The sequence below is a fragment of the Gobius niger genome (assembly GCF_951799975.1).
Source record: "Gobius niger genome assembly, chromosome: 19".
NCBI classification, from domain to species: Eukaryota; Metazoa; Chordata; class Actinopteri; order Gobiiformes; family Gobiidae; genus Gobius; species Gobius niger.
The window spans coordinates 3,997,670-4,023,457 of NC_136870.1; the positions used below are offsets into that span (position 1 = coordinate 3,997,670).

Here is a 25,788-nt window from a genome sequence, read left to right on the forward strand (position 1 = left end):
AGAACATGTCCTCAGTGCAGTGCGGGGGACGTGTCCTCACTTAGTACAGTCTGGGGAACATGTCCTCGGCCCAGTGCGGGGGACGTGTCCTCACTTAGTACAGTCTGGGGAACATGTCCTTGGCCCAGTGCGGGGGACGTGTCCTCACTTAGTACAGTCTGGGGGACATGTCCTCACTCAGTACAGTCTGGGGAACATGTCCTCGGCCCAGTGCGGGGGACGTGTCCTCAGTCAGTACAGTCTGAGGGACATGTCCTCAGTACAGTCTGGGGAACATGTCCTCAGTACAGTCTGGGGAACATGTCCTCGGCCCAGTGCGGGGGACGTGTCCTCAGTCAGTACAGTCTGAGGGACATGTCCTCAGTACAGTCTGAGGGACATGTCCTCAGTACAGTCTGAGGGACATGTCCTCAGTACAGTCTGGGGGACATGTCCTCAGTACAGTCTGGGGAACATGTCCTCGGCCCAGTGCGGGGGACGTGTCCTCACTCAGTACAGTCTGGGGAACATGTCCTCAGTACAGTCTGAGGGACATGTCCTCAGTACAGTCTGGGGAACATGTCCTCGGCCCAGTGCGGGGGACGTGTCCTCAGTCAGTACAGTCTGAGGGACATGTCCTCAGTACAGTCTGAGGGACATGTCCTCAGTACAGTCTGGGGAACATGTCCTCGGCCCAGTGCGGGGGACGTGTCCTCACTCAGTACAGTCTGGGGAACATGTCCTCAGTACAGTCTGAGGGACATGTCCTCAGTACAGTCTGGGGAACATGTCCTCGGCCCAGTGCGTGGGACGTGTCCCGTCTCCTCAGTGATGTTTGACGGCGATGCATCAGAGCCTCGCCTCTGGTGCTTTGTAATGGCTTCCACACTCACTTTGATATTATTATGTAAATGTGTTATCAGCGCGTCATCAGCCGGGCTGCGAGGCGCTTACTGAGGAGACAGAATGTTGCACCTGAAAGTTAATTAAAAAGCCATAAAGTGTGTCTGCTGGTGCTGTTTGTTTGTCAGAGCCCCCCCTGGAGCCCCCCCACAGCCCACGATGAATGCTTTCATTACAGTGACAAGTTCTGGGGCAGTCTCTCTCTGCCACGCGCTGCTCCTTTTATTACCCCGCGCTTTCTGCCGCTCTGGAAAGGGCCGTATTGATGAAAAGCTGTTTAGATTTAGGCTTTTAATTTGAAACGAACCGAGGCCACGAGCGGCAAAACTAATTATGTGTAGAGCAAATAAACCTTTTCACAAGTGACGGAATTAAAGGAACGGCACACTTTAATTGGTTTAGTAACTCTTCCTTTTTCCACCACAGGATCAAAAGAGCAGAAGGGACATTTAGGGCAGAGTTATTTTAATTACAAAGGACGGCTGTCTATACACTGCCAAAATATTACAGACACATATACCAACATTTTTTGAATCCCGTATCTGCTTAACGGTATTATTCAATGCCAGAAGAGCACATAACTGCTGTAGAATTCTGCACTAATGGTTTGGAAAGTTCGAAAAGAGTGTCTGTGAACTTATTTTGAAAGCTTCTGCAATATGTTGGATTACAGTGAAACTCCACTGTAAACCAACCCTGTTATGCTGATGAGCGTAGTGTTCTAAGAGTCCATGTAAACTCCTTGTGAAACAGACCACACCCCCCGGCCTCTCGATCGCCCTCCAAGTGCAGGTTTTTCATCATCATTATCATCAATAAGCAGCAGCAGTGGTGGTTTGTGCTCGTGCTTCACAGCCAGAAGGTCCCGGGTTTGATCCCCAGCGGGACAGTACGACTAGAGCCGTGTGCAAAAGGTGAATGGGGTGTGTGTGTGGTGGGAGGAGCCGATGCCGCAGTTTGGAAGCCTCACTTTCGTCAGTCAACCCCAGGGCAGATGTGGCTACTAACACCACCCAGTATGGAGTGAATGAATAATGCACGGAAATGTGAAGCAGTTTGGAGCATCTTATTATCTCACGGAACAAAGATTGTTTGCTGCAGAGCCAGATTTGGACCCGGGGCCTGACATTGCCTTGCTCTAGGGGTTAAAGCTGCAGGGAATAGAATGTTCATTGTGACAGCCTTTACGCTGTGTGTTCGACTCCTGGCTCTTACATTTTGCTGAATGTCTGTTTCTCCAGGAGCTAAAAAGCTAGCCTCGAGGAGCTAACAGCTAGGTCGGAATGATTCGTAAAAATCAAGCAGCATATTATGCACAAATAACATCAATAAAACAGGCAACTACTTGAACCTTTACGATGATCACACATGGAGCCTGGCTTTACACATTTGTGGTTTATTGCAGACTTTTCATCAACAATGAGCTGTAGCAGATTTTAACATTAGCACATAACCTCGAATAACCATTGTCCACCTGCACAGATCATGTCCCTGGTGTCGTCCATGGGAGTATAGGTAAAGATCCACAGGGCATGGCAGCAGCAAAGAGGGACTAGAGCCTCCAAACAGCAGTTGTTTTTCAGGCTAGAGCTCCTTCGTGTGGACACGGAGCCCCTGAACTCTCAAAGGTTCGTCTCCAAAGTCACTTTCCGGGTCAGACGGTGGATCAAAGCCTACGTGGCCATTGTTCACATTTTACTGTTGGAAATAAGTGACAAAGTGTCGCTTATTTCCAACAGTAAAATTATGCACCGAAAATCTATGGTAGTTTCGATGCGTGTGGAGGAGACGAGAGAATGCAGTAGTGTTGTGATGATGCCACAGACAGCGTGCTGAAGGGGGCGTGTCATAAAGGGTCAGGGCGTCTTAAAGAGACAGAGGCCAATTTCAAAACGTTCGCTACAGCAATTTTGCGAGAGCAAATTTATTTATTTTTATTTACTGCATTTATAGACCAACATAAGGTTGCGTTATTATTGTAGTGTGCTAAAGACTATGTGATTGAAAATAACAACGAAAAAAGAAAATAACCCAAATCAATAAATAATACTGAGCAGACAGAGACAATACTCTTCAACAATCACAACCAATTTTTTGTCCTTGATGATTCCACAGAGTGTTTGAACAGCCAAAAACAACATCAGACAAAAGAACATCAGACTCATTTGGGAAGTTTATCACTCGTCAAAAATGTTACTAAGTGGCACTTCTAACCTGCAGAGTGTGTTCACTTGAAGCCTATATTCCCCTGTTCAGTCTGCAGCAGAGTCTGTAGTGGTGCTCAAGGACACACTCTTTCAGCTCCTTTACTGAACCTTCATGAATGAATGAGCTGTGACGCAGCTCCTTTAGTGAAGCTTAGTGAATGACTGAGCTGTGATGCAGCTCCTTTAGTGAAGCTTAGTGAATGACTGAGCTGTGATGCAGCTCCTTTAGTGAAGCTTAGTGAATGAATGAGCTGTGACGCAGCTCCTTTAGTGAAGCTTAGTGAATGAATGAGCTGTGATGCAGCTCCTTTAGTGAAGCTTAGTGAATGAATGAGCTGTGACGCAGCTCCTTTAGTGAAGCTTAGTGAATGAATGAGCTGTGATGCAGCTCCTTTAGTGAAGCTTAGTGAATGAATGAGCTGTGATGCAGCTCCTTTATTTATTTTTATTTATTTATGTTTTATTTGGTAGGGACAGTGCAAGTTAATGAACAAGCCACACCGGATTGTAGCCTTAGGCTAATTTTCATCCGTCGTCCCCCATGCGCACTCTCAAACACACTCTCATACATCCTGGCCTATTGTACATGTTTTTAGTGGTAGGGGAAACCGGAGTACCCGGAGGAAACCTACGCAGACACGGGGAGAACATGCAAACTCCACACAGAAAGACCCCGTCCTTGGTGGGAATCGAACCCGGACCTTCTAGCTGTGAAGCACAAGCACTAACCGCTGTGCTACCGTGCCGCCACTGCTTTAGTGAAGCTTAGTGAATGAATGAGCTGTGACATAGCTCCTTTAGTGAAGCTTAGTGAATGAATGAGCTGTGACGCAGCTCCTTTAGTGAAGCTTAGTGAATGAATGAGCTGTGACATAGCTCCTTTAGTGAAGCTTAGTGAATGACTGAGCTGTGATGCAGCTCCTTTAGTGAAGCAGAGTGAATGAATGAGCTGTGATGCAGCTCCTTTAGTGAAGCTTAGTGAATGAATGAGCTGTGACGCAGCTCCTTTAGTGAAGCTTAGTGAATGAATGAGCTGTGATGCAGCTCCTTTAGTGAAGCTTAGTGAATGAATGAGCTGTGACATAGCTCCTTTAGTGAAGCTTAGTGAATGAATGAGCTGTGATGCAGCTCCTTTAGTGAAGCTTAGTGAATGAATGAGCTGTGACGCAGCTCCTTTAGTGAAGCTTAGTGAATGAATGAGCTGTGATGCAGCTCCTTTAGTGAAGCTTAATGAATGACTGAGCTGTGATGCAGCTCCTTTAGTGAAGCTTAATGAATGAATGAGCTGTGATGCAGCTCCTTTAGTGAAGCTTAGTGAATGAATGAGCTGTGATGCAGCTCCTTTAGTGAAGCTTAGTGAATGAATGAGCTGTGATGCAGCTCCTTTAGTGAAGCTTAATGAATGACTGAGCTGTGATGCAGCTCCTTTAGTGAAGCTTAGTGAATGAATGAGCTGTGACGCAGCTCCTTTAGTGAAGCTTAGTGAATGAATGAGCTGTGACGCAGCTCCTTTAGTGAAGCTTAGTGAATGAATGAGCTGTGACGCAGCTCCTTTAGTGAAGCTTAGTGAATGAATGAGCTGTGACGCAGCTCCTTTAGTGAAGCTTAATGAATGAATGAGCTGTAATGCAGCTCCTTTAGTGAAGCTTAGTGAATGAATGAGCTGTGACGCAGCTCCTTTAGTGAAGCTTAGTGAATGAATGAGCTGTGATACAGCTCCTTTAGTGACCCTTAGTGAATGAATGAGCTGTGACGCAGCTCCTTTAGTGAAGCTTAGTGAATGACTGAGCTGTGATGCAGCTCCTTTAGTGAAGCTTATTGCTGTGATTGAAAATCCATAGCCATCACCCGACGTGTTCTGAGCCTTTCTGCCCTCGGCTCAGGCTGTGGACCAGGTTGTCCAATGACCCAGAGGTTGGGGGTTTGAATCCCAGCTCCCGTAGGTGCCGACTGTTCCTGTGTCCACTTGGACATGACACATACGACGCCCATGTCATACCTCTTTAGTCCAGTATGAGAAGACTGCAGAGTCTAGATCTGTGTCAGGTCCAGCTAACGGACGGACAGGTTCATACACCAGGCTATCAGGAAGCTGAACTCTCCACTTCCCTCCCTCCACTGCCCCTCGTGTGTATTCATATTTGATGACACTCTGTATTTAACTATTTGTACCAAGGGTTTGAGAGTAGCGTCATTTCGACTCACTGCACGTCTTTACAGGCGGCAGGGCAACCGAACTGAGCGAGAAAGATCATTTTATGAATCTTATATATCGCTTTTCCAGTCCAGATGAAAGTCTTTCGACAATTTCATGCCTTATTCATTCGCGCCAAAAAGCCAAAGTGGCCCTGCGGTAGACTGATGGAAGCGAAGCTGCCAATGTGTGCCATCAGCCCCTGAACCCCAATCTGCAGTGAGCATAATACACAGTGTATTTCAATGCAAAATCAAAGCATTGTTCAGGTGCCTTCAGAGCCACATTACTGGAGTTACATCAGATGAGCTCAAATCATCTCGGCCCAGAGGGGCATCCGGGCCAATATGCCCAACCTATAAATCACAAGAGCCATCTTCTGTCTTGATGTTTTGACTGGGAACATTTCCTTTGCCCTTTCTCACAAATGATGATATCAAAGTGTAAAATGTCATGACCACTGCCTATAACTCTGGAATATTTTGGCCCTTTAAATCTTCCCTCTTAATACTGAAAACATATCCAAAGTCTACATTAAATATTCCAACGTGGTCTGTGGCGTGGAAATAAGTCTAAGTTGCAGCATGCTGAGGAGGATTAAATGCAGTGAGCAAAGGAAAATGAGAAAGTGAAGAGGCTTAAGAATTAATGGCTGCGGTTATTAGTGGTGTAATTAGATTTCGGAATGGACCAGTGCTGCACGCCTATGGCCGCATCCCCATCTTTCATGGGATATCCTGCTCGTGTCAGGCCAGTCGGGGTGGAAAATTGTGCTCAACCAGGCCTGGGCAGTGGAACAGGCTCTGCCCACCGCTGCTGGAGGGATTTATGGCTCTATATTGGGAGCCGAATCTTTGGAATCCTTGCATTTGGAAGAGCCGCTCCAAAGACTGGATCATTTTGGAATCAGTTCATGTACTGTAAAATTAGATTAAAACCTCACACAAAAATCCGACTCTTTTCACAAATGAGATGTGTTTTGGCTGTGTTAAAGAGCTGTTTGAATGATACGGTCGTGAAGTTCACATCAGTGCCAGCCACTCTCATCCCCCCCCTGCAGACGAATGAGCAGAGACCTGCCTGGACGCTCTGCAGCCTAATGTCACTTACCTGGAAATTGGTTTGGAGTGCTTTGTACCATTTAATTTAGTGCCACATCAAAGTCACGGCAAGGAGAAGAGATAGTGCAATGTTTTTAATGGCTGCTTTTGGCTGCTTCTCATAATGTAGATTATACAGACAGTTGTGGCAACAAGTACCTTATTAGGCTATTATGAGTTCTCTATTAGAGGCTTTTACAAATGTCTATGCGAAACAGAATGTGGCTGAAGATAAGCCATTCTGAGCACACATTTAATAACGTAGCAATCCCTCTGACAGATCAAACTGCTGTTTCAACCCAGCTTTTAAACTGCATGTGCTGTGTTCTACTGACATGACCCTGAGGTCACGCATTTCGTACACAAGGCAACTCAATGCACGGTATAAATATAGTTGCCTTGCCTTGCCTTTATATATGACTTTTTTAATGCTTTTGTGCCGTGTTATAGAGTGGTTGTATCATAGCTTCATGAGTAAGCTCAAGGGAAAGATGCTTGTACCAGGTGGGCTTTTCAAGCTATTTTCCATTTTTCGTCCATAGTGCAATTCATGATCTTGGTTCAATTCCAGTGAGTGTGAGTGACAGCAGCTGTATGTGGATTGAATAAAACATGCAATGTAAAGGGACTTTGAGTGTCTGTGCAATAAGAATCTAATGCATTATTATAGTAATTACATGTATGAAAAATATGTTAAAGGAATAGGCCACCGTTTTCACATACTGAGATATGTTCTTACCTTAGCTTTGACGAGTTCTTTAGGACCTGTCTGGCCTTCAATCACGTAAACACAGCGCAGACGGCGTTAGCATTTAGCCTCTCCCTCTCTCCACTGTAGCTCCTAAACAGGTCAAGATAGAAGCTACCAAGCTCTTCCACGTTTTCCCCATTTAAATATGGTTACGTGAAGTGTTACACTACAAAGTATAATTACACAAAATTAAACAATGTGGATTTTCTAAGCGGATAAAAGGGGGAACTATATTGTAAGGCGTAATAATACCAGGAGTAGTTCGAAATCTGCGCAGTTATCTTCACTTTACTGTGCGGATGCCAAACTACTCCTGGTATTCCTACGCCTTACATTATAGTTCCCCCTTTTATCCGCTTAGAAAATCCACATTGTTTAATTTTGTGTAATTTTACTTTATAGTGGAACACTTCACGTAACCATATTTAAATAGGGAAAACGTGGAAGAGCTTGGTAGCTTCTATCTTGACCTGTTTTGGAGCTATAGAGGAGAGAGGGAGAGGCTAAATGCTAACGCCGTCTGTGCTGTGTTTACGTGACTGAAGGCACGGAGGAAGATCAGACAAGTCCTAAAGAACTCGTCAAAGCTAAGGTAAGAACATATCTCAGTATGTAAAAACGGTGGCCTATATATTCCTTTAAAATGACCATGTTAACATGTGTGATTAATCATAAACAGTTAATGTGTTCATCATAATTATCCCAAACGAATCACATCACGTTCTGAACTCGCTCAGTCATTTCACAGCAACGTGTTTTTAAACCCTGGACAAATGCAGGTGGACAGCTGATATGTATTATTTTTAACAATAAAAAATACTAAATGAAACACAATTAATGAATTTACTTACTTACTTATTTATCAAATTTAAGACTTATTGACTGCACTAACAGAAACTCGTTTAACGTGTGATATTTATCTACAAAACATCAACCTGTACATCTGTCAAACCTGTCTGAACCCTCTGTGTGCAGAACATCCACCTGGTGGCTCGCTGGCTGGGCACGCTGGAGAAGCTCCTGGAGCAGAGCGCTCAGGGCAGCCACGAGGACTTCAGGGTGTTTGTGAGCGCAGAGCCCTCCTCGTCCCCAGAGGGCCACATCATCCCCCAGGGCATCCTGGAGAGCTGCATCAAGATCACCAACGAGCCGCCCACGGGCATGCACGCCAACCTGCACAAGGCCCTGGACAACTTCACCCAGGTAACCCCACCCGCAGGTCTACACACGCCAACCTGCACAAGGCCCTGGACAACTTCACCCAGGTAACCCCACCCGCAGGTCTACACACGCCAACCTGGACAACTTCACCCAGGTAACCCCACTCGCAGGTCTACACACGCCAACCTGGACAACTTCACCCAGGTAACCCCACTCGCAGGTCTACACACGCCAACCTGCACAAGGCCCTGGACAACTTCACCCAGGTAACCCCACCCGCAGGTCTACACACGCCAACCTGCACAAGGCCCTGGACAACTTCACCCAGGTAACACCACCCGCAGGTCTACACACGCCAACCTGCACAAGGCCCTGGACAACTTCACCCAGGTAACCCCACCCGCAGGTCTACACACGCCAACCTGCACAAGGCCCTGGACAACTTCACCCAGGTAACACCACCCGCAGGTCTACACACGCCAACATGGACAACTTCACCCAGGTAACCCCACTCGCAGGTCTACACACGCCAACCTGCACAAGGCCCTGGACAACTTCACCCAGGTAACACCACCCGCAGGTCTACACACGCCAACCTGTACAAGGCCCTGGACAACTTCACCCAGGTAACACCACCCGCAGGTCTACACACGCCAACCTGCACAAGGCCCTGGACAACTTCACCCAGGTAACCCCACCAGCAGGTCTACACACGCCAACCTGCACCAGGCCCTGGACAACTTCACCCAGGTAACCCCACCCGCAGGTCTACACACGCCAACCTGGACAACTTCACCCAGGTAACCCCACCCGCAGGTCTACACACGCCAACCTGCACAAGACCCTGGACAACTTCACCCAGGTAACCCCACCCGCAGGTCTACACACGCCAACCTGGACAACTTCACCCAGGTAACACCACCCGCAGGTCTACACACGCCAACCTGCACAAGGCCCTGGACAACTTCACCCAGGTAACACCACCCGCAGGTCTACACACGCCAACCTGGACAACTTCACCCAGGTAACACCACCCGCAGATCTACACACGCCAACCTGGACAACTTCACCCAGGTAACCCCACCCGCAGGTCTACACACGCCAACCTGCACAAGGCCCTGGACAACTTCACCCAGGTAACCCCACCCGCAGGTCTACACACGCCAACCTGGACAACTTCACCCAGGTAACACCACCCGCAGGTCTACACACGCCAACCTGCACAAGGCCCTGGACAACTTCACCCAGGTAACACCACCCGCAGGTCTACACACGCCAACCTGGACAACTTCACCCAGGTAACACCACCCGTAGGTCTACACACGCCAACCTGCACAAGGCCCTGGACAACTTCACCCAGGTAACACCACCCGCAGGTCTACACACGCCAACCTGGACAACTTCACCCAGGTAACACCACCCGCAGGTCTACACACGCCAACCTGGACAACTTCACCCAGGTAACACCACCCGCAGGTCTACACACGCCAACCTGGACAACTTCACCCAGGTAACACCACCCGCAGGTCTACACACGCCAACCTGGACAACTTCACCCAGGTAACACCACCTGCAGGTCTACACACGCCAACCTGCACAAGGCCCTGGACAACTTCACCAAGGTAACACCACCAGCAGGTCTACACACGCCAACCTGGACAACTTCACCCAGGTAACACCACCTGCAGGTCTACACACGCCAACCTGCACAAGGCCCTGGACAACTTCACCAAGGTAACACCACCAGCAGGTCTACACACGCCAACCTGCACAAGGCCCTGGACAACTTCACCCAGGTAACACCACCTGCAGGTCTACACACGCCAGCCTACACAAGGCTTTGGACAACTTGGACACAGCGTGCTGACCGGTACTTGAGTGAGCGAGTGTTTGGAGAGGCAGGGAGATGGATATTTATGCAAAAAGACTGACATTATAGCGAATGAAGCATTTTCTTCCCGAGGATAGAACTTTATAATGAGGTCGAGGCTCCAGGGAGTCGTTGTATAATAAGGAAATGTGGCACTTATAACTGGGTAGAGTCACATGAAGTCCTTATAGTCCTACTGTATGAAACATAAGTTGTGAATTAGTTTTGTAGCAAGTTCCGTGGTGCACTTTGCCGCTGCATATTCATCTTCACAGCTCTGGCAGGCAGTATGTCTGTGACTAAAGGAGTTGTTTTGTCATAACACCGGTGCAGTAAACAACAGGTGCTGCCTTCTGTGTGTGTGGGAGAACACATGTTTGACGCTGTCACAGCTTGGAACAGTGTTGTACAACAATAGGCAGGATGCGACTGCTGCCTGAGCCCTCACATATGACGCTCAGTCAGATGCCCTCCCTGACTTCTGCCCCTTTAAAAGCCTCTGAATGTTTGTGTGGCAGCGTCAGGGGAAAACATTGTGAAACCATCCTTAAATCTAAAGGCAAATATAATCAAAGTGAGCCTCACATTTCGGGCAGCATGGTGGTGCAGCGGTTAGCGTCCCAGGTGCGATTCCCACCTGGACAGGGCCTTTCTGTTTGGAGTTTGCATGCTCTTCCCGTGTCTGCATAGGTTTCTTTCGGGCACTCTGGTTCCCCCTACCACTAAAAAAATGTACAACAGGTTCCGCTCGGGGGCCAGGACTCCCCTTTAACCTGGAAAGTCCCACTAAGTTTAAACATCTCTTTTAAAAGATGTTTAAACTTAGTGGGACTTTCCAGGTTAACTAAAGGTCAAATGAAAAATACAAATTCTGCTGTATAAACACATGGAGCATCCAGTGCTTAATTTGTAAATTAGTATTTTCAGGAACGCTTTTGGTCTGATGTAATGGATTGGGGGAACAGGCCAAAACATTTGCCGGAACACTCTCATTAAACACCATTATATCAGATACATTTTTTGCCGGATCCTCCAAAATATTTCCCGGATCCTTTACCCTGAAAAAAATTGAATTGGGGGAATGCGTTCCCCAAATGGGGGATCAAATTAAGCACTGGGAGCATCGCAATAAATGCAGTTTTAAAAGAGTACACAGTTGAACAATCAGATTGCCTACAGGGACCTTGACGGTGAGCCGTGCACAGCCTTAAGCTGGGGGCAAGATCCCATGTTAACCTGCGCCGCATGCACGCACTGGTGGCCTATAAACAGCTGTGTTAGGACGTGTTAGGACGTATACAAACTAATAAAAGATCATCTAATAAAACTAATAAAAGATCATCTTCTTCTGAGACACTGAACAGTGAAGAGGCACCAAGAGCCCCCACACCTGCAGCACGGAGGAGGCGTCACAAGAGGAGCTACAGGAAACAACAAGAGGGACCAACGAGGAGATGGTGATAGACTGTGGAGGGAGCTGTGCAGGAGGAAGAGGAAGGACGAGGTGGAGCTGACCAGTGCAGGACACCACGCTCTGAGACGGGGACAAGCCCAGGAGGCGGTGCACCGTTTCAGATGATCAGAGGAGACAGAGGGCAGCTACAGTTTCTCCATCCTCCAAGGTCATGCGGGTGGAGTGGCTGAAGGACAACAAGATCATCGACCCGGCCGAGGACAGGAACTTCTACATCACCGTGGACCACAACCTGATCATCAAGCAGGCGCGTCTGTCCCACACGGCCAACTACACCTGTGTGGCCAAGAACATCGTGGCCAAGCGCAAGAGCTCCACCGCCGTGGTCATCGTCTACGGATTTCCCATCAACCATTGCTCCTCCTGTAACCAAAACAGTGAAGATGGCGGCCGCGACACAACGATCTTTCACCAAAGAAAAAAAAGAGTGGAAAAAGAGTGGTGCCACTGAATGGGTGCTGCTGCCGGATGCTCTCTCATCGAATGCAATTTCTCCATCTGTGAGATCAATAAAGTATCATCTTAATCTTAATCTTAAAAACAGGGCTGTCTTGCGCGCTGCTCACCAGCCAATATACGCAACACGCTCTCTACGATCACCGAGCTTGACACTTGCTGTGATTTCCCAGCGTTTGCTACAGTAACGGCTCTAACCAGCGCCTGCAAGGGCAGCTCTGCATCCGGACCGAGGGCGACGTCCCTTCTTATAGAGCGCGGCCGACCACTGAATGGCTGTGTAGGGGCGCATGAAGCCATCCCACTACATATACATAATTAAATCAGCCCTATGCCCCAATAAAGCGCCCCCTGCTGTCACAGTTCAACAGCATTTTACAAGAGCATCATACACGGGATTACAAACAAGACAATCTTCCAAAATGATCAGCCGTGCATATCGGCATTGGCCAATGAAAAACCCCCAAAATCGGCATGGAAAAACCCACATCGGTCGACCTCGAGTTCAACACAGATATTATTTTGTGTCTCCTTTTGAATCTGTGAGTTTTAGTTTCTTTTTTCCATTGTTGATGCCCCAGAGTGGGTTTGTGTTCACAACAATTCCTCTGAAACATATTTTCAGAGGAAATGGACCAGGATTCACTTCACTCGGCTCAAATGTGATTAGTAAGCCTTAAAGTACTTCTGGACACATTTGCCTTGATATTTTACATAATAAAACTTGAAGTAATAAATGAAAACATGTCAAAGATATGGACTTTCTGCTGGCACAGTGAAACACTTTACTAAACAGGCTAATATCCGGCAGCTTTTCCATAGGAATTTAGAGCAATGACATGATATCAGCAGGACAGCAGCACTTTGAACTACTAAGAAAGAGCTGGTCTGAATGTGCGTTATTCCGCAAACATTTATGGACAGAACTATTTCATAAGGGAACAGTGCTTTCTTTTTGCCTGGGAGAAAACACGAGGAATAAAGTGGGAATAGTGTTAAGATTAAGTTGAGTGACAGCACCAGTATAACCCATTTCCTCAGGGCAGAGGAAGTTCTTCTGATACTGTTTCAGCCTGAAGTAGTTCTGTGAAGAAGCCATACTGAACCAAAGAGGAGACTTCTTGTGTTCCCAGTAAACTCTCAGGCATTTGAACTCGTGTTTGCTCCATTTCCCTGTTTACCGTGAGTGGCAGTTCAGACGGCACACTCCAATTTTCACTCCAGATTTCTCATCAAAGTGCCAATTTACAGAGAGGCAGGAGCTGGCAGACGAATGCAGCCGCTTTTTAGCCAGAATTATACGTAGGCCCCTAAGAGGACCGGGGCGCTCCACGGGGCCTGTGGGGAGCGGAACTCTGGATTTTACCATTTTAACTCGTCCCTCGCGTCATTTCTAAAGCATTTATAAACACGGATCCCACCTGACACTCCCTCAAAGTTTGTCCTGAGTTAGCTCTTTTGACCACGCGATAAGAGGGTGTGTAGCAGTTATAGTAGTCAGAGACTGTAAAATTAAGAATGGACTTATTCACCTTATTCCGCCCCCGCCCACTTTTGCCACTTTTTACCTTGTCTCGGCACTTCCGTTGTACAGGCGCTTCCGGTCGAGCGCGAAGCCCGTTCATTTAAATGGAGAACGACGGGAAAAGTACACCGCTCAAATCTGATGTTTAGTCGATTGATTTGTGTAAAATGGCCAATGTTCATTTGCACCAACAAGTCAACTCTGCGCCGAAAAACTGCTTTGTTTTCGTGTAGTAACTGATTTTATGTGGACCTCTCCAGTCCCATGTTAACTGATAGGAGGGGAGGGCACAATTCATGGTGCCACCCATGCGAGCCTCCGGAATAAGGTGAATTGTGGCTGATTTCTTCCTGTAACCAAAACAACATGGTTCCTGGCTCCTATGGACTTTCCAATAAACTTTTTTGCTCTTCTTTAAGTCATTATTCAACACAGGCTCTTCATTCTGACCTCCATGTGTTTGTCTTAACACACGCAACATTGTGCTAATTTTATTCCCCTATACATATTTTTTACCCTAAACTAAATAATGGAGCTGTCTCCACAAACCCAGTCAAACTGCAGCATGAACGAGCTTGAGCCTGTGCGGAACACTATGAGGAAGCTTTGATCCCTCAGTTCATCTCTGGTAGTAAACACAAGCACATAGCACTGACACATTCATACACAGCAAATGTGCCAGTGTTCATTTAACACTGTGTGTATGAGTTCAACCTTCTCAGTGTAAATGTGATTGTACTCTCTTCAGAGTTAACGTTAGGACACCAGGAGTGACAGTAACGTGACGCTGAACACACTGTGTTCTTTCTTTACTAAGGTTAGGGTTAAATGACCAGATGCTGATACTTTTTCCATACTGGTCTTAACGTGTGCTCAGTCACGCAAATAGACCAAAGATGTTGCTAGCATTGAGCCTCTCCTCCTCTCCTTTATGGGTCCAAACGGGTTTTCCCTATTTAAATACGGCTACGTGAGCAGTTACACGGTCCAAGTATAGCTTCCATTGCGGTCCATTGACTTTGTGTTGCAGTGGTGTTGCTATCAGCCTCACAATAACAATGTGCTCAGCCTATGGTGTGAAGAATCCGTGGCTGGTTTCTCTTGTTATCAGCCACCTTTCTGTGTGCAGGATTACCTCGGTGCGTCAATGCAAACACCACCTCTGCTGTAGCTCACCGATGTCTATCTGCAGGTCCGTGCTGCCGCAGAGCTCAGGGGGGTCCACGGAGAGAGGAGGGAGGGGTGAGGGAGCTTCTTCCACTGAAGTGTAATCGATGGCAGGGCAATGACCCGGCAGGACTGGCCGAGGCTTTACTAAAACACAAGGAACTTTCTTATGATAAGTCTTTTCACCGTCCACGACACTCTCTCAAAAACAAGGAACCTGCATCTTAAAACATTCAGGAAGATTTACAACCATTATTCTGATCAAGAGAATCGAGGTGAGTGACATCACCTGATGACTGTCATATCAATCAATCAATCAATCAATCAATCAATCAATCAATCAATCAATCAATCAATCAAGCAAGCAATCAATCAATCAATCAATCAATCAAACTTTGTTTATAAAGCGTTTTCATACCGAAAGGTATCACAAAGTGCTTTACAGATTACAACATTTAAAACAATGCGCCTGGCACACCTTCCTATATATATATTTTATATATTAGGATTAAATAAATAGATTAGTCAGTTAAAGGCTAAGCTTAAAAGGTGGGTCTTGAGCTGCTCTTAAAAACATGAACGTTTTCTGCAGCCCTGAGCTCCTCCTCAGGTGGTTCCAGAGGCGAGGGCTGGAATATTGGAAAGACGCCTCTTTTTGTTGACTTTAGGAATAACTAGGAGACCCCCGCCGGAGAAGCGAAGGGGCCGTGAAGGTTCATAAGGTAAAAGCAGTTCTGAACGATAAGAATGCAGCGATTCTACCCGCCTCCTGGTCTTCGTCAGGACACTATCCAGAGTGAGGAAGGATTAATAGACAGTGACTGTTGTTTGGGTAGAAGTCTCTCTTTCTGAGCCTCAGGGCCGATGACTAAAACGGAGAAAGTTTTCTGCCATCCAGAATTTGATATCTAAAATGCAGTTAAAAAGTGCATCTATTGGCCTGGTGTCATCTGGAGACATGGAGATGTATAACTGTGTATCATCAGCATAACTGTGAAAATTGACCCCGTGTCTCCTGATGACATCACCAAGGGGGAGCATATACAGATTAAAAAGCACTGGGCCTAAAATTGAACCCTGGGGCACACCACATGTAATTCCATGGACCTTAGAGGAGCAGGTATCCACACTCACCATGGACGTCCTGTCTGTGAGGTAGGAAGTAAACCATTTGTGTATGCCCTTATTCAGGAAGGTTGATCTGTTCTGATTGAAATGTAGATGTTGTTTTCCCATGTGTCAGGTTTCCTCTATAGGAGCTCAGCTTCCACTGACCACTAAAATACAACAGGGCCCCCAGGAGGGAGAGGGTCAGAAGAAGACTGGCAGCTGCTGAAACAGAACGGCCAAGAGAAGGCAGGAAATGTCACATGGATCCCTCTGAATATATTACAGGCCTGCCTTAATTGTTGTAGCGATACTGAATAATCAATAGTAGCATTTCTAAACCCGAGCGCCATAACTCAGCCCACACGCGTGATCTCCCCGGACAGCACGCATCAAACGGATCAGGCCAGTTTATCAGTGAAAATCCAATTCATTCCCACGCATGCAGACTTTGATTGTAATCGGCTCTCTCCTCCATCAGCGCCCGTGCTCCCGCTTCTCTCCGGCGCTCGCTGAACGCGGCGGCTGAGCATGAGCGGAGCTGTGCTGAATGTTAACTAAACCTGAAGGCTCGGTGCACCAGAGGCCCTCCCCGGGGAGCAGCCGAGAGGGCAGGCACAACATTTCAGATCGGGTCGGAATATGTAAGCCTCAGTCCTCCCTTATACGTTATTATCATGTGACATATTTACAGGAACATTCCCTTTATGACACTGAAACCACCAGTGTGAGGAGTGAGAACTTTCCCTCCTCATCGACGGTCACAATGTCACCCCCTCCCCCTCTGTACGCAACCATGGCATCATATTGGACTCCACCCTCTCATACAAAACACACATCAACAACATCACCAAAACATCCTTCTTCCACCTCCGCAACATCGCCCGCCTCCGCCCCTCCCTTATGGGTCTACAGCTGGAATCCTCATCCAGGCATTCATCACTTCCAGACTCGACTACTGCGATAGCCTCCTCTACGGACGTCCCACCACTCACCTCCAAAAACTGCAATACGTCCAGAACTCTGCTGCCCCGCCTCCTCACCCACACCCGGTCTAGAGAACACAGCAGCTCCACTGGCTCCCCGTTCAATATCGTATTCAGTACAAGCTCCTCGTCCTCACCTACAAATCCCTCCATAACCTGGCCCCGCCCGACCTCACCGAGCTCCTGCAAACAACGCCAACCCCCCCGCCGCCTCCGCTCAGCCGCCTCCAACCGCCTCACTCCCGTCACCCACACTAACCGCCGGGCCTTGGGGGACCGAGCCTTCGCCATCGCCGCCCCCCACCCTCTGGAATTCACTCCCACAGCCCATTAGAAACTCTGACTCAGGACCAACCTTCAAATCAGTCCTCAAAACCCACCTGTTCAAACTAGCTTTTTCCTAAACCCCCTTTGAGTTTCCAAAAGAGCGCTATACAAGTTTGATGGATTATTATTATTATTTTATTAGCTGTGGCTGGGACAAAATATGGTATGGGACCTTTCGCTTTGCTGACGGCACAGTGTTCGTTCAGGGTTGCAGGACAGAGCGGAGCCTTGCCTTACTTTTGTTTAACCTCTTAACCTCCGCCTGAACTGGGGACATTTTCCCCCGGTTTGGCATCACCCAAATGTAGTAGCTTCTTGGGAAAAGCGGGAAAACGGCCACAAAAACGAGGATGAAAGCGCAACGACAAAGTGACAAAAAAAAAGTGCCGGAAAAGCGACGATAACACAATTAATAAAAAAAAGCAACACAAATATGACTTAAGTGATGAAAAAGCAACAAACAAGCCACAAAAGAGCCACAAAGCCGCAAAAAACGAGATGAAAACACAACCAGAGACACTTCAAAAATGACCTGTGTGACGTTTTGCCTTAGCTTTCAAATGAGGCGTTACACTGACCTATAGGCTGCAAGCCCCATGGAGACGCTTTTAGATTTGGATAAAGCCGAACTGGAAAAATGCCCTCGGTTAAGGTGGTTATTAAAGGAACAGGCCACCATTTTTCCATACTGAGATATGTTCTTACCTGAGCTTAGACGAGTTGATGCGTACCTGCCTGGTCTTTGTGCGTGCCCTCAGTCACGCAAAACGACCATAGATGTTGTTAGCATTTAGCCTCTCCCAGTATAGTCCTATAGCTCCAAACGGAGGTGAAGTTAGAAGCGACCGCGACCAGACAGATACACATCAACTCGTCTAAGCTCAGGTAAGAACATATCTCAGTATGGAAGAACTGTGGCCTGTTCCTTTAAGAGGTTAACAGGGAAAGTCCCACTGAGAATCTCTCTTTCACTGGAGCACTGGCCCCAGAGAGGACCCCATTGTACATGTTGTAGATGCGGGGAAGGTCAAAACATATGCCAAAATGTATCATGTAAAACGAGAGCGAGGCGATGATGCAGAATTGAGGCTCCAAACGGAGTTCCTGGTCTGCTCCTGTGGGCCGCATTGGCAGGCTGATCTGAAATGCCTTTGCGTACGTTTTATTTGTCAGTGTGGGACGAGCTGCCCGGGAGCCGTCCAGAGCTGAGCGCGCTGGCACTCGGTGACAATTAAAAGAGAAGTGTGCGCTGGCTTTAGTGGCGCCTCCTCGTCCCGGCGCCTGACGGGTGCTGCTGCGCACTGCTGGGGACCCCACTCAATAAACCCCATACAGAGCCTTTCAGACAGGCAAACAACAGAGAGAGAGGCGAACTGCAGCACACTCTCCGCTTCACAGACGCCTGTCCTGTCTAAAGTGCTCACAACGGAACAAAGCATGAGAGAAGTTCCAAATCATCCACTCCACTGTCAGGCGGCCTCAGTGCTGTCGATGGACAGTTAGGGTTGCAAAGGGGTGGAACATTCTCCATGCTTTTCCTGGAAGTGTCAATGGGAACTTAGCTCAAAAATGTTGTCCGAATGTTTAAATAAACAGTAGTTGGTAAACTACAGTCTTAGTTGAATTATGTTTTTGAACCATAAAACATGCATTTGACCCACACCCTGACCTCTTTTGTATTGGCCAAAACCTAAAACGCTGTCCTCTTCAAACCTTAGGCATGGTGATGAAGACTTTTCTTTCTACTGTGATGGCTATTTCAGTGTATAACTATCAAATATTTAGGGAAGAAACCCATTCCCATTCATTCCAGTCAAGTCCCACAAATGACCGTTCATTCCCAATGATAATTCATTTACTTCTGCTACTCTAGATACAGCCTGATATAAAAGCCATGTTACAAGTGTATATAATATATAAGGAAGGATATTTAAATTAGACAAAGATGATAAATATTATTTGTCATGTTTTTTTGTCTAATTTAAATATCCTTCCTTACTTGGGCTTTTAAACCACTTTAGACAGCGTGGCAGAGGCATTTCCTTGTTTTAAATGAACTGGCACACTTTGCTGAAACAACAGCTGTGAAGCAGTTTACATGAGGCCAAGACATAACAAAATAAAACAGGCTCGACTGAACAAAACACAATGTTTGTTTTGTTTCTGAGCGACAGGGCTCTGCATGAGGCTGTGATATCAGATCATGTACGCAAAGTCCACTTCACCTTCAGCAGACCTGATCTGATCATTGCAGGGCTCAAAGCACCTTCATTTCTTTTATGTTTGCTGGAAACCAAAGGTCTCGAATTGAAGTTGATTTGAGACCATGCCTGTATCTGAGGAACGTGTCAAGCACGTTGATGATTTAAGTTGTTAAACTCTTCAGCTTTACAGATTTGAGCTTGTAAAGGTGGTACGTTCTCGTGGCAGTTCTGCTGAGACTGAGCAGGTTCAGCATTTGCAAATATCAAGCACTAGACAGTAGATACAACACAGAAACCAAGAGGTGAGCTGCTACATACGCACAAACCACTCTGACTAAATCAACTCAATATTTCATTGCTCCTTAATGTTTGATTATGTGTTTGGAGAGTTGGCTGTGATTGTGTGAAACGAATCCCGCCTGATCTAATGAGCAGTCCTGAATGGATTAAGGCTGATGTTGCTTTTGGTGATGGCGCGGTGGTTTTAATCAGACTCATGCTAAGCTTGATGCATCTTATATTTCAGCTGTAAAATGTTCCATGCCAGTGCAACGTACTAACAGCAAACCGTATTAAAAGTATTAAAGAGGCCATGTAATGTTTTGTGGTATTAGTCCTTCTAAAGCCCTGTCCTGTCTCTAACAGCAGTGGTGTTGTTTTGCAGGACACTCTGGAGATGTGTGCGCGGGAGAGCGAGTTCAAAAGCATCCTGTTCTCCCTCTGTTACTTCCACGCCGTGGTGGCTGAGCGCAGGAAGTTTGGGCCCCAGGGCTGGAACCGCTCGTACCCCTTCAACACCGGAGACCTCACCATCTCCATCAGCGTGCTCTACAACTACCTGGAGAACAGCCCCAAGGTGCGTCATGGCCGCTGACCTCCGGGGGGCAGCACAAAGGCCAAACGTGTAGTCTTAATGGGAAATCTCCACCCGGGTTCTCTGTGGAGAATGAGAGGGCTGAAAGGGCACGGGCCAAATCCTGGTAACTGCACTCAGAGGCAGCAAAAGACTTTTTCAAGCACATTTGTTCTGCTCTTATACCAAACAGGCCTGCATCATATGCAATTTATATTAGTGCGTTATTAACACGTTCACGCACTTGGTTTGGTTTGCTACTGCACCGCCGAGAACACATTAGAAAGCACTTATGGACTCAGGAAACAACTCTTGTTGTCAAACAAAACAAAGTTTGGAACTAAAAATTAAAGTATGTTCCATCCATCCATGTTCTTCTGCGTTAGCCGGGTCACGGAGGCAGCAGTCTGAGCAGAGATGCCAGACTTCATATATACATATGAATATAGACCTATATAAACCTACAGCTATTTTGAAGAATTGATTTCACATCATGTGTTATTTATTATTCATAAATGTGAATCTACAATGTAAATAGGCTTGAAATAAAAGAAACAAACAATAAAAATACCATTATAAAATGTTCTTTTTACCTTCAATAATTTTGCCTAAAGTCTCTATTATTCACGCTTTGATGCCAAATATGTTTTTTTTTACGTGTAAAATGAAAACTTTTGCACATAAGAAGAGATCCAGGTTATTTGAAAGAGGTAAATGTTATTTCATGATTGGATCTGGGTTGTGTGTAAACGGTCTCTCCTTACTGTTGGTGTTCTCTCCTCCTGTAGGTGCCGTACGATGACCTGCGGTACCTGTTTGGGGAGATTATGTATGGGGGCCACATCACAGACGACTGGGACCGCCGCCTCTGCAGGACCTACCTAGAGGAATACATCAGGCAGGAGATGATGGAGGGAGAACATCTGCTGGCTCCTGGTTTCCTTCTGCCTGGGAACATGGACTACAGTGGCTACCACCAGGTGGGGCTAATGTCCAATCATTATTATTATTATGAATGGTATTGTTTCCTGTTCTCTGGCATCGCCCCGAGATCCCCCCCAGATCAGCTGGAGGAAGTGCATGTGGATAAATCACCCAAAACATGTACAATAGGCCAGGATGAATGAGGGTTTGAAAGTGCATGTGTGGGACAACGGATGCAAATAAGCCCATGGCTACAATGCTGTGTGTCGTCGTGTTCATGAACATGCACTGTCCCAACCAAATAAACCAAGAAATACAAATGTAAACATGGAAGTCTACGCCCCGGATGAAGCAAGAGAAAATGGATGGACAATGCATGAGTCTTACACAGCGGTTTTCCAGGAATCATAGTCGCTTTAAAATGTTGTGCATTATTCAATCACTCCACACACAAGCTACATTTGATTATGATTCTTATTGTAGCCACAGCTGCCCTGGGGTAGACAGAAGCCATCGGCCCCTCCGGCCACCACCACCACTCATAACATTCACCCAGGCTTCTCCAAATCAGGCACTAACCAGGCCCTGCCTAGTTAACCTGGTTAGTTAAGGAAAGTCCCACTGAGATTAGGAATCTCTTTTCCAGGGGAATCCTGGCCCCAGAGAGAACCTATTGTACATATTTTTAGTGGTAGGAAACCTACACAGACACATGCAAACTCCACACTGAAAGGAATTGAACAAGCAACCTTCTTGTTGTGAGGTGCAAGTGCTAACCCAGTATGATGTAAAGTGTCATTTATATGGGGACTTACTATAGCTGTACTGTTAATAATGCATTTTTCACTTTTCTCTTTCATTTTCTCTTCATCTAACAACACAATTCAATAAAAAAAGCTAAATAATCATAATAAAAAATAAATGTATAAAGATAATAATAAAAATACAGTATGTTTACATCAGTAATCAGAAAAAAAGCTTCAAATAAATATCCTGCATGTGTTAAAGAGTTAAAATAAGCCTCTACAACACTTTGCAGTGAAGGCAATTACAGCGCTGGCATTATCAGGTGAATGTGTGTGAAAACATGGAGGAGCATATGTGTATAGGAGAACATTATATTATGATGGAATGCTCACAAAAGCCCCTTCAGCAGAACACGTGTGGTTACTGATATATACTTTTCCATATGGCTCCGAGCAACACAACAGATGTCATTGGTGATATAGAAATATGCCAGGAGGAGGTTTATTGGCAAAGTTAAAAACTCCCTCGTGTTTTTCCCCTGGAGGGAAACAAATGATTCAGTGCATCACAAAGTAACCGAACAAAAGGGAATGTAAACATGCTTTTGTAATGGCTGCAAACCTTTTTTCTGCATTGGTTATCGTTGAGATATTTGGCTGTTTTGTTTGTTTTTTATTCTGGTCAAAGATCATCACTAAAATCACACCTTTGTTTTATCGACTTTTTCCTACAATCACCAAAAGTCCACCATATTTCTCCCGGTCAGCCTTGTACTTTTGTAAACTCTCTGTAATCCAAATATGGTCATTTCCTTTGTGGAAGATGCCAACTGCAAAAGTCTGCGGGGGGGGGGGTCTTCAGTTGATAATGCTGATAATGGTGCTCATAAATGATTAACAATGATAAGTAAAACTTCGTAATAACTACACCATATTTACCGTAAGTCCTGAATTAACACTTAAATCATCATGTACAGTTCATTAGTTATGTGTGACTAACATTCAATAACTACTTAACTCATAATGAATAATTCTTCCCATACTTACTCATTGTTAAATAGTTAAGTAAACTGATTAACCCTCCTGTTATGCTACGGGTCAAACTGACCCGTTTTAAAGTTTGAAGATCTAGGAAAAATAGTTAAAAGTATTTTTTCAGTCTGAAACTTCTTCTGCTTGCCTTATTTTGTGTAATCAACACATACTATATAAAATAGTTCATCTCACATATCTGTAACCACCCCTGCATGTTTATATCACACAGATACTGTTCAGGTCAGGGTGTCAAAAATGTCAATGTATTTCTTTCTTTGCAACTGTGAGACATATTTCACCCCAATCACACACACACAGGAACTATCCAAACCAGGCTGGTTTTTGTAAGAAGATTTTTAGAAATCTCGTACTTAATGAGGGTTAGCATTAGCATTGGAGTGGGTCGAGTCTACAGTGAAGATCCCGCCCTTATGCCCTTTTTAGGAACATGCTGCGTCAGGGGAGGGGGAGTCTGTAAATCCTCCATGAATTCCCCCACGAGCGTGGTCATTATGGTAAACGGGGAGGAGTGAGCAGAAGCTGTCCATTTATATATACAGTCTATGGTCTGAAGACAAAGACTATCTTGAGGTAAATTCTGATTCTAATGATCATTATTTTGAACCAGATGAGGGAATTGGTGTTCCTATTCCTCCAAGCAAACCTTCATGTCAAAAATGGTGAAATACAGAGGTCTTCATCCCCAAATGTGTGTCAGGCATATCTGTTTGCAGAAAACATAATAAAGACAGTATCAGACCCGGATACTGGGGGGAAAAAGGGTGCATTGCAACCTCACTTTGAAAGGATTGGACCCTCAGATTTAGTGGCATCACAATATATTTTAATGGCATAAATCTGTATGATCAATCTGTAGTTGCACCTTTTTGGATCAAACACACCCTCAGTCAGTTTGTTCTGGAGCCGGCGGTGACTGACATCAAGTCAGCTTTTGAGCTGGTGATGCCAGATTCAATAACTGATCAAATAATTTGTAATGGAGTTAGTAATGAAATATTCACACTGCTTGTTAGGATTGCTTTGGTTTCAGACATCTATTGGATGTTCCTGGCAAACAAACATAAGAGGAGGGTCATTCTAAAGTGTTATATTACACATTCAGGTGTTATTAGGATGTTCTTACAGAATGTGGCCTGACGTATATTGGAGTGTTCCATACGAATGGCCGGAGGGGTTTGTCTGGCACAGCCCATGGTCTGCTGGTCCACTTTGGCGTGTGAACATCAAACTGGCTGCTGAAGAAGGAAATCAGCTCACGCACGGCCACACAAGGAAAGTGTAGCATTTTTGGGAGGCACAGCACAGCGCAATATCCTCAGCCCATATGGATCCATGGAGCACAGCAGATTGTATAGTGCCGTGTATAAATACTCTCAGAGGTGCCAATTTATTTCACTGGCAAACCCCCATGTTTGTGTAGGCCCAGTCTCCGAGCACGGTTCACTTTGGTGCCATCTTTTTTTCTTTAATCAAGCAGCTCGCACACAACAGGACGGCGTTCTTTTCACACAATCTCCTCCACTTAAAGGGGACATTCTCATTTGCTTCTTCCTCCACACAGTTTGGAGTAATCCTGTTTACTTTGGTTGTTTCTTCTTCAAATGCAGACGCTCCCCGATCTGTATTTCTTGGATGTCCATAAACCTTCATCATTCTGCGCAAATGTTCAACTCCAAATGTTCTCATTGAGGCGCCATGAATTTGTTAGCCTGTTGGTATTACATTTGGGACATTGGTCTCCTACACAGACATTATTTAAGTTTTAGAATGAAATCATGGTTACAAAGCTCCAAACATAGGCTCTTTAAGAAGTGTTTGAATGATCTCAGTCGTCCAGGTAAAGACTTCTAAAGGATGGTGCGGCGCTTTTACTAAATTCTGTTCTGTCTGCTCCGTTTGAAGCATTCTGTTTGGTCTCCTCAGGTTATTCCTCCAGTGTGTTCCCGCTCCATCAGTATGTGCTGGCATAGTGTGTTTACATTGATTCATAGTTTAGATTCTGACTTTGCTTGTGTTCGGAGCTGCACAGTTTGTGAATGAGAGGCAGCTGGAGGTCAGGGCCTGTCTGGAGGTACGGCTGCATTCAAACACAGCCAAACATCCACAATATGAGCCTGTTTATTTGCCCATGGGACTGTGCTGCTGCATATTTCCCACTTATTAACAGTGGTGTTTGAATGTTAAAGCAGCGCATGCTATTGTAGGGAGATAATACTTATTGTTTTTATTGTTTCATGACAAATAAAGCCCTTATTATTTGGAGTGATGTTTCAAATCTCAGCTTGTGTTGAGTTTTGCATATAGCCCCAACTCCACAGTGCAGTCCAAATGATCCACATGATTTGGACAACTTTGAACGGTTTCTTCACCAAGATTTGTTTATTTTACCTGCTGAAATATGCTTCAGTTTGCACGTTTAGAGTTTCTCAAATCTGTATAAACTTTTTTTCAACAAGGCCAACTAAAACTGAGCACGGAAGGCTCACCGTGTCAAAAAACACCCAGGTGGTTTCGACCCTTACAATGAGAACAATTCAGTACAATGGGAATAACCGTATTACATTCCAAAACTTGAACAAAACTTGAGCTTAATGTCGGAAAAAAGATAAAGTTCGGTCATTCCTTCTTTTGGTTTTGTGGGACCAGCCCTTTCCTGTGGCCGGTGTGGGCCAGTGCCTCACCCTGAGACTTCATGACGGCCTGTGCTCAGCCTATGGGACAGTGGAGCTTGTTAAGGGGGCACAGCTGACGGTAAAGTTCAAACTACCTGACTTTATCCACTTGCACTTTTACACACA

General features: G+C 45.8%; 1 protein-coding gene across 1 annotated transcript in view; it reads left to right on the forward strand.

Annotated features, from left to right (window-relative positions):
* Positions 1-25,788, forward strand: part of dnah9 (dynein, axonemal, heavy chain 9) — a gene marked incomplete at its 3' end in the record, with an annotated part of 755,285 nt that overhangs the window by 700,078 nt on the left and 29,419 nt on the right. The window contains exons 71-73 of the mRNA XM_079578063.1: positions 8,110-8,337; positions 20,076-20,267; positions 21,053-21,244. Of these exons, the coding sequence (XP_079434189.1) occupies positions 8,110-8,337; positions 20,076-20,267; positions 21,053-21,244 (612 nt within the window). The remainder of the gene's footprint in view (positions 1-8,109; positions 8,338-20,075; positions 20,268-21,052; positions 21,245-25,788) is intronic.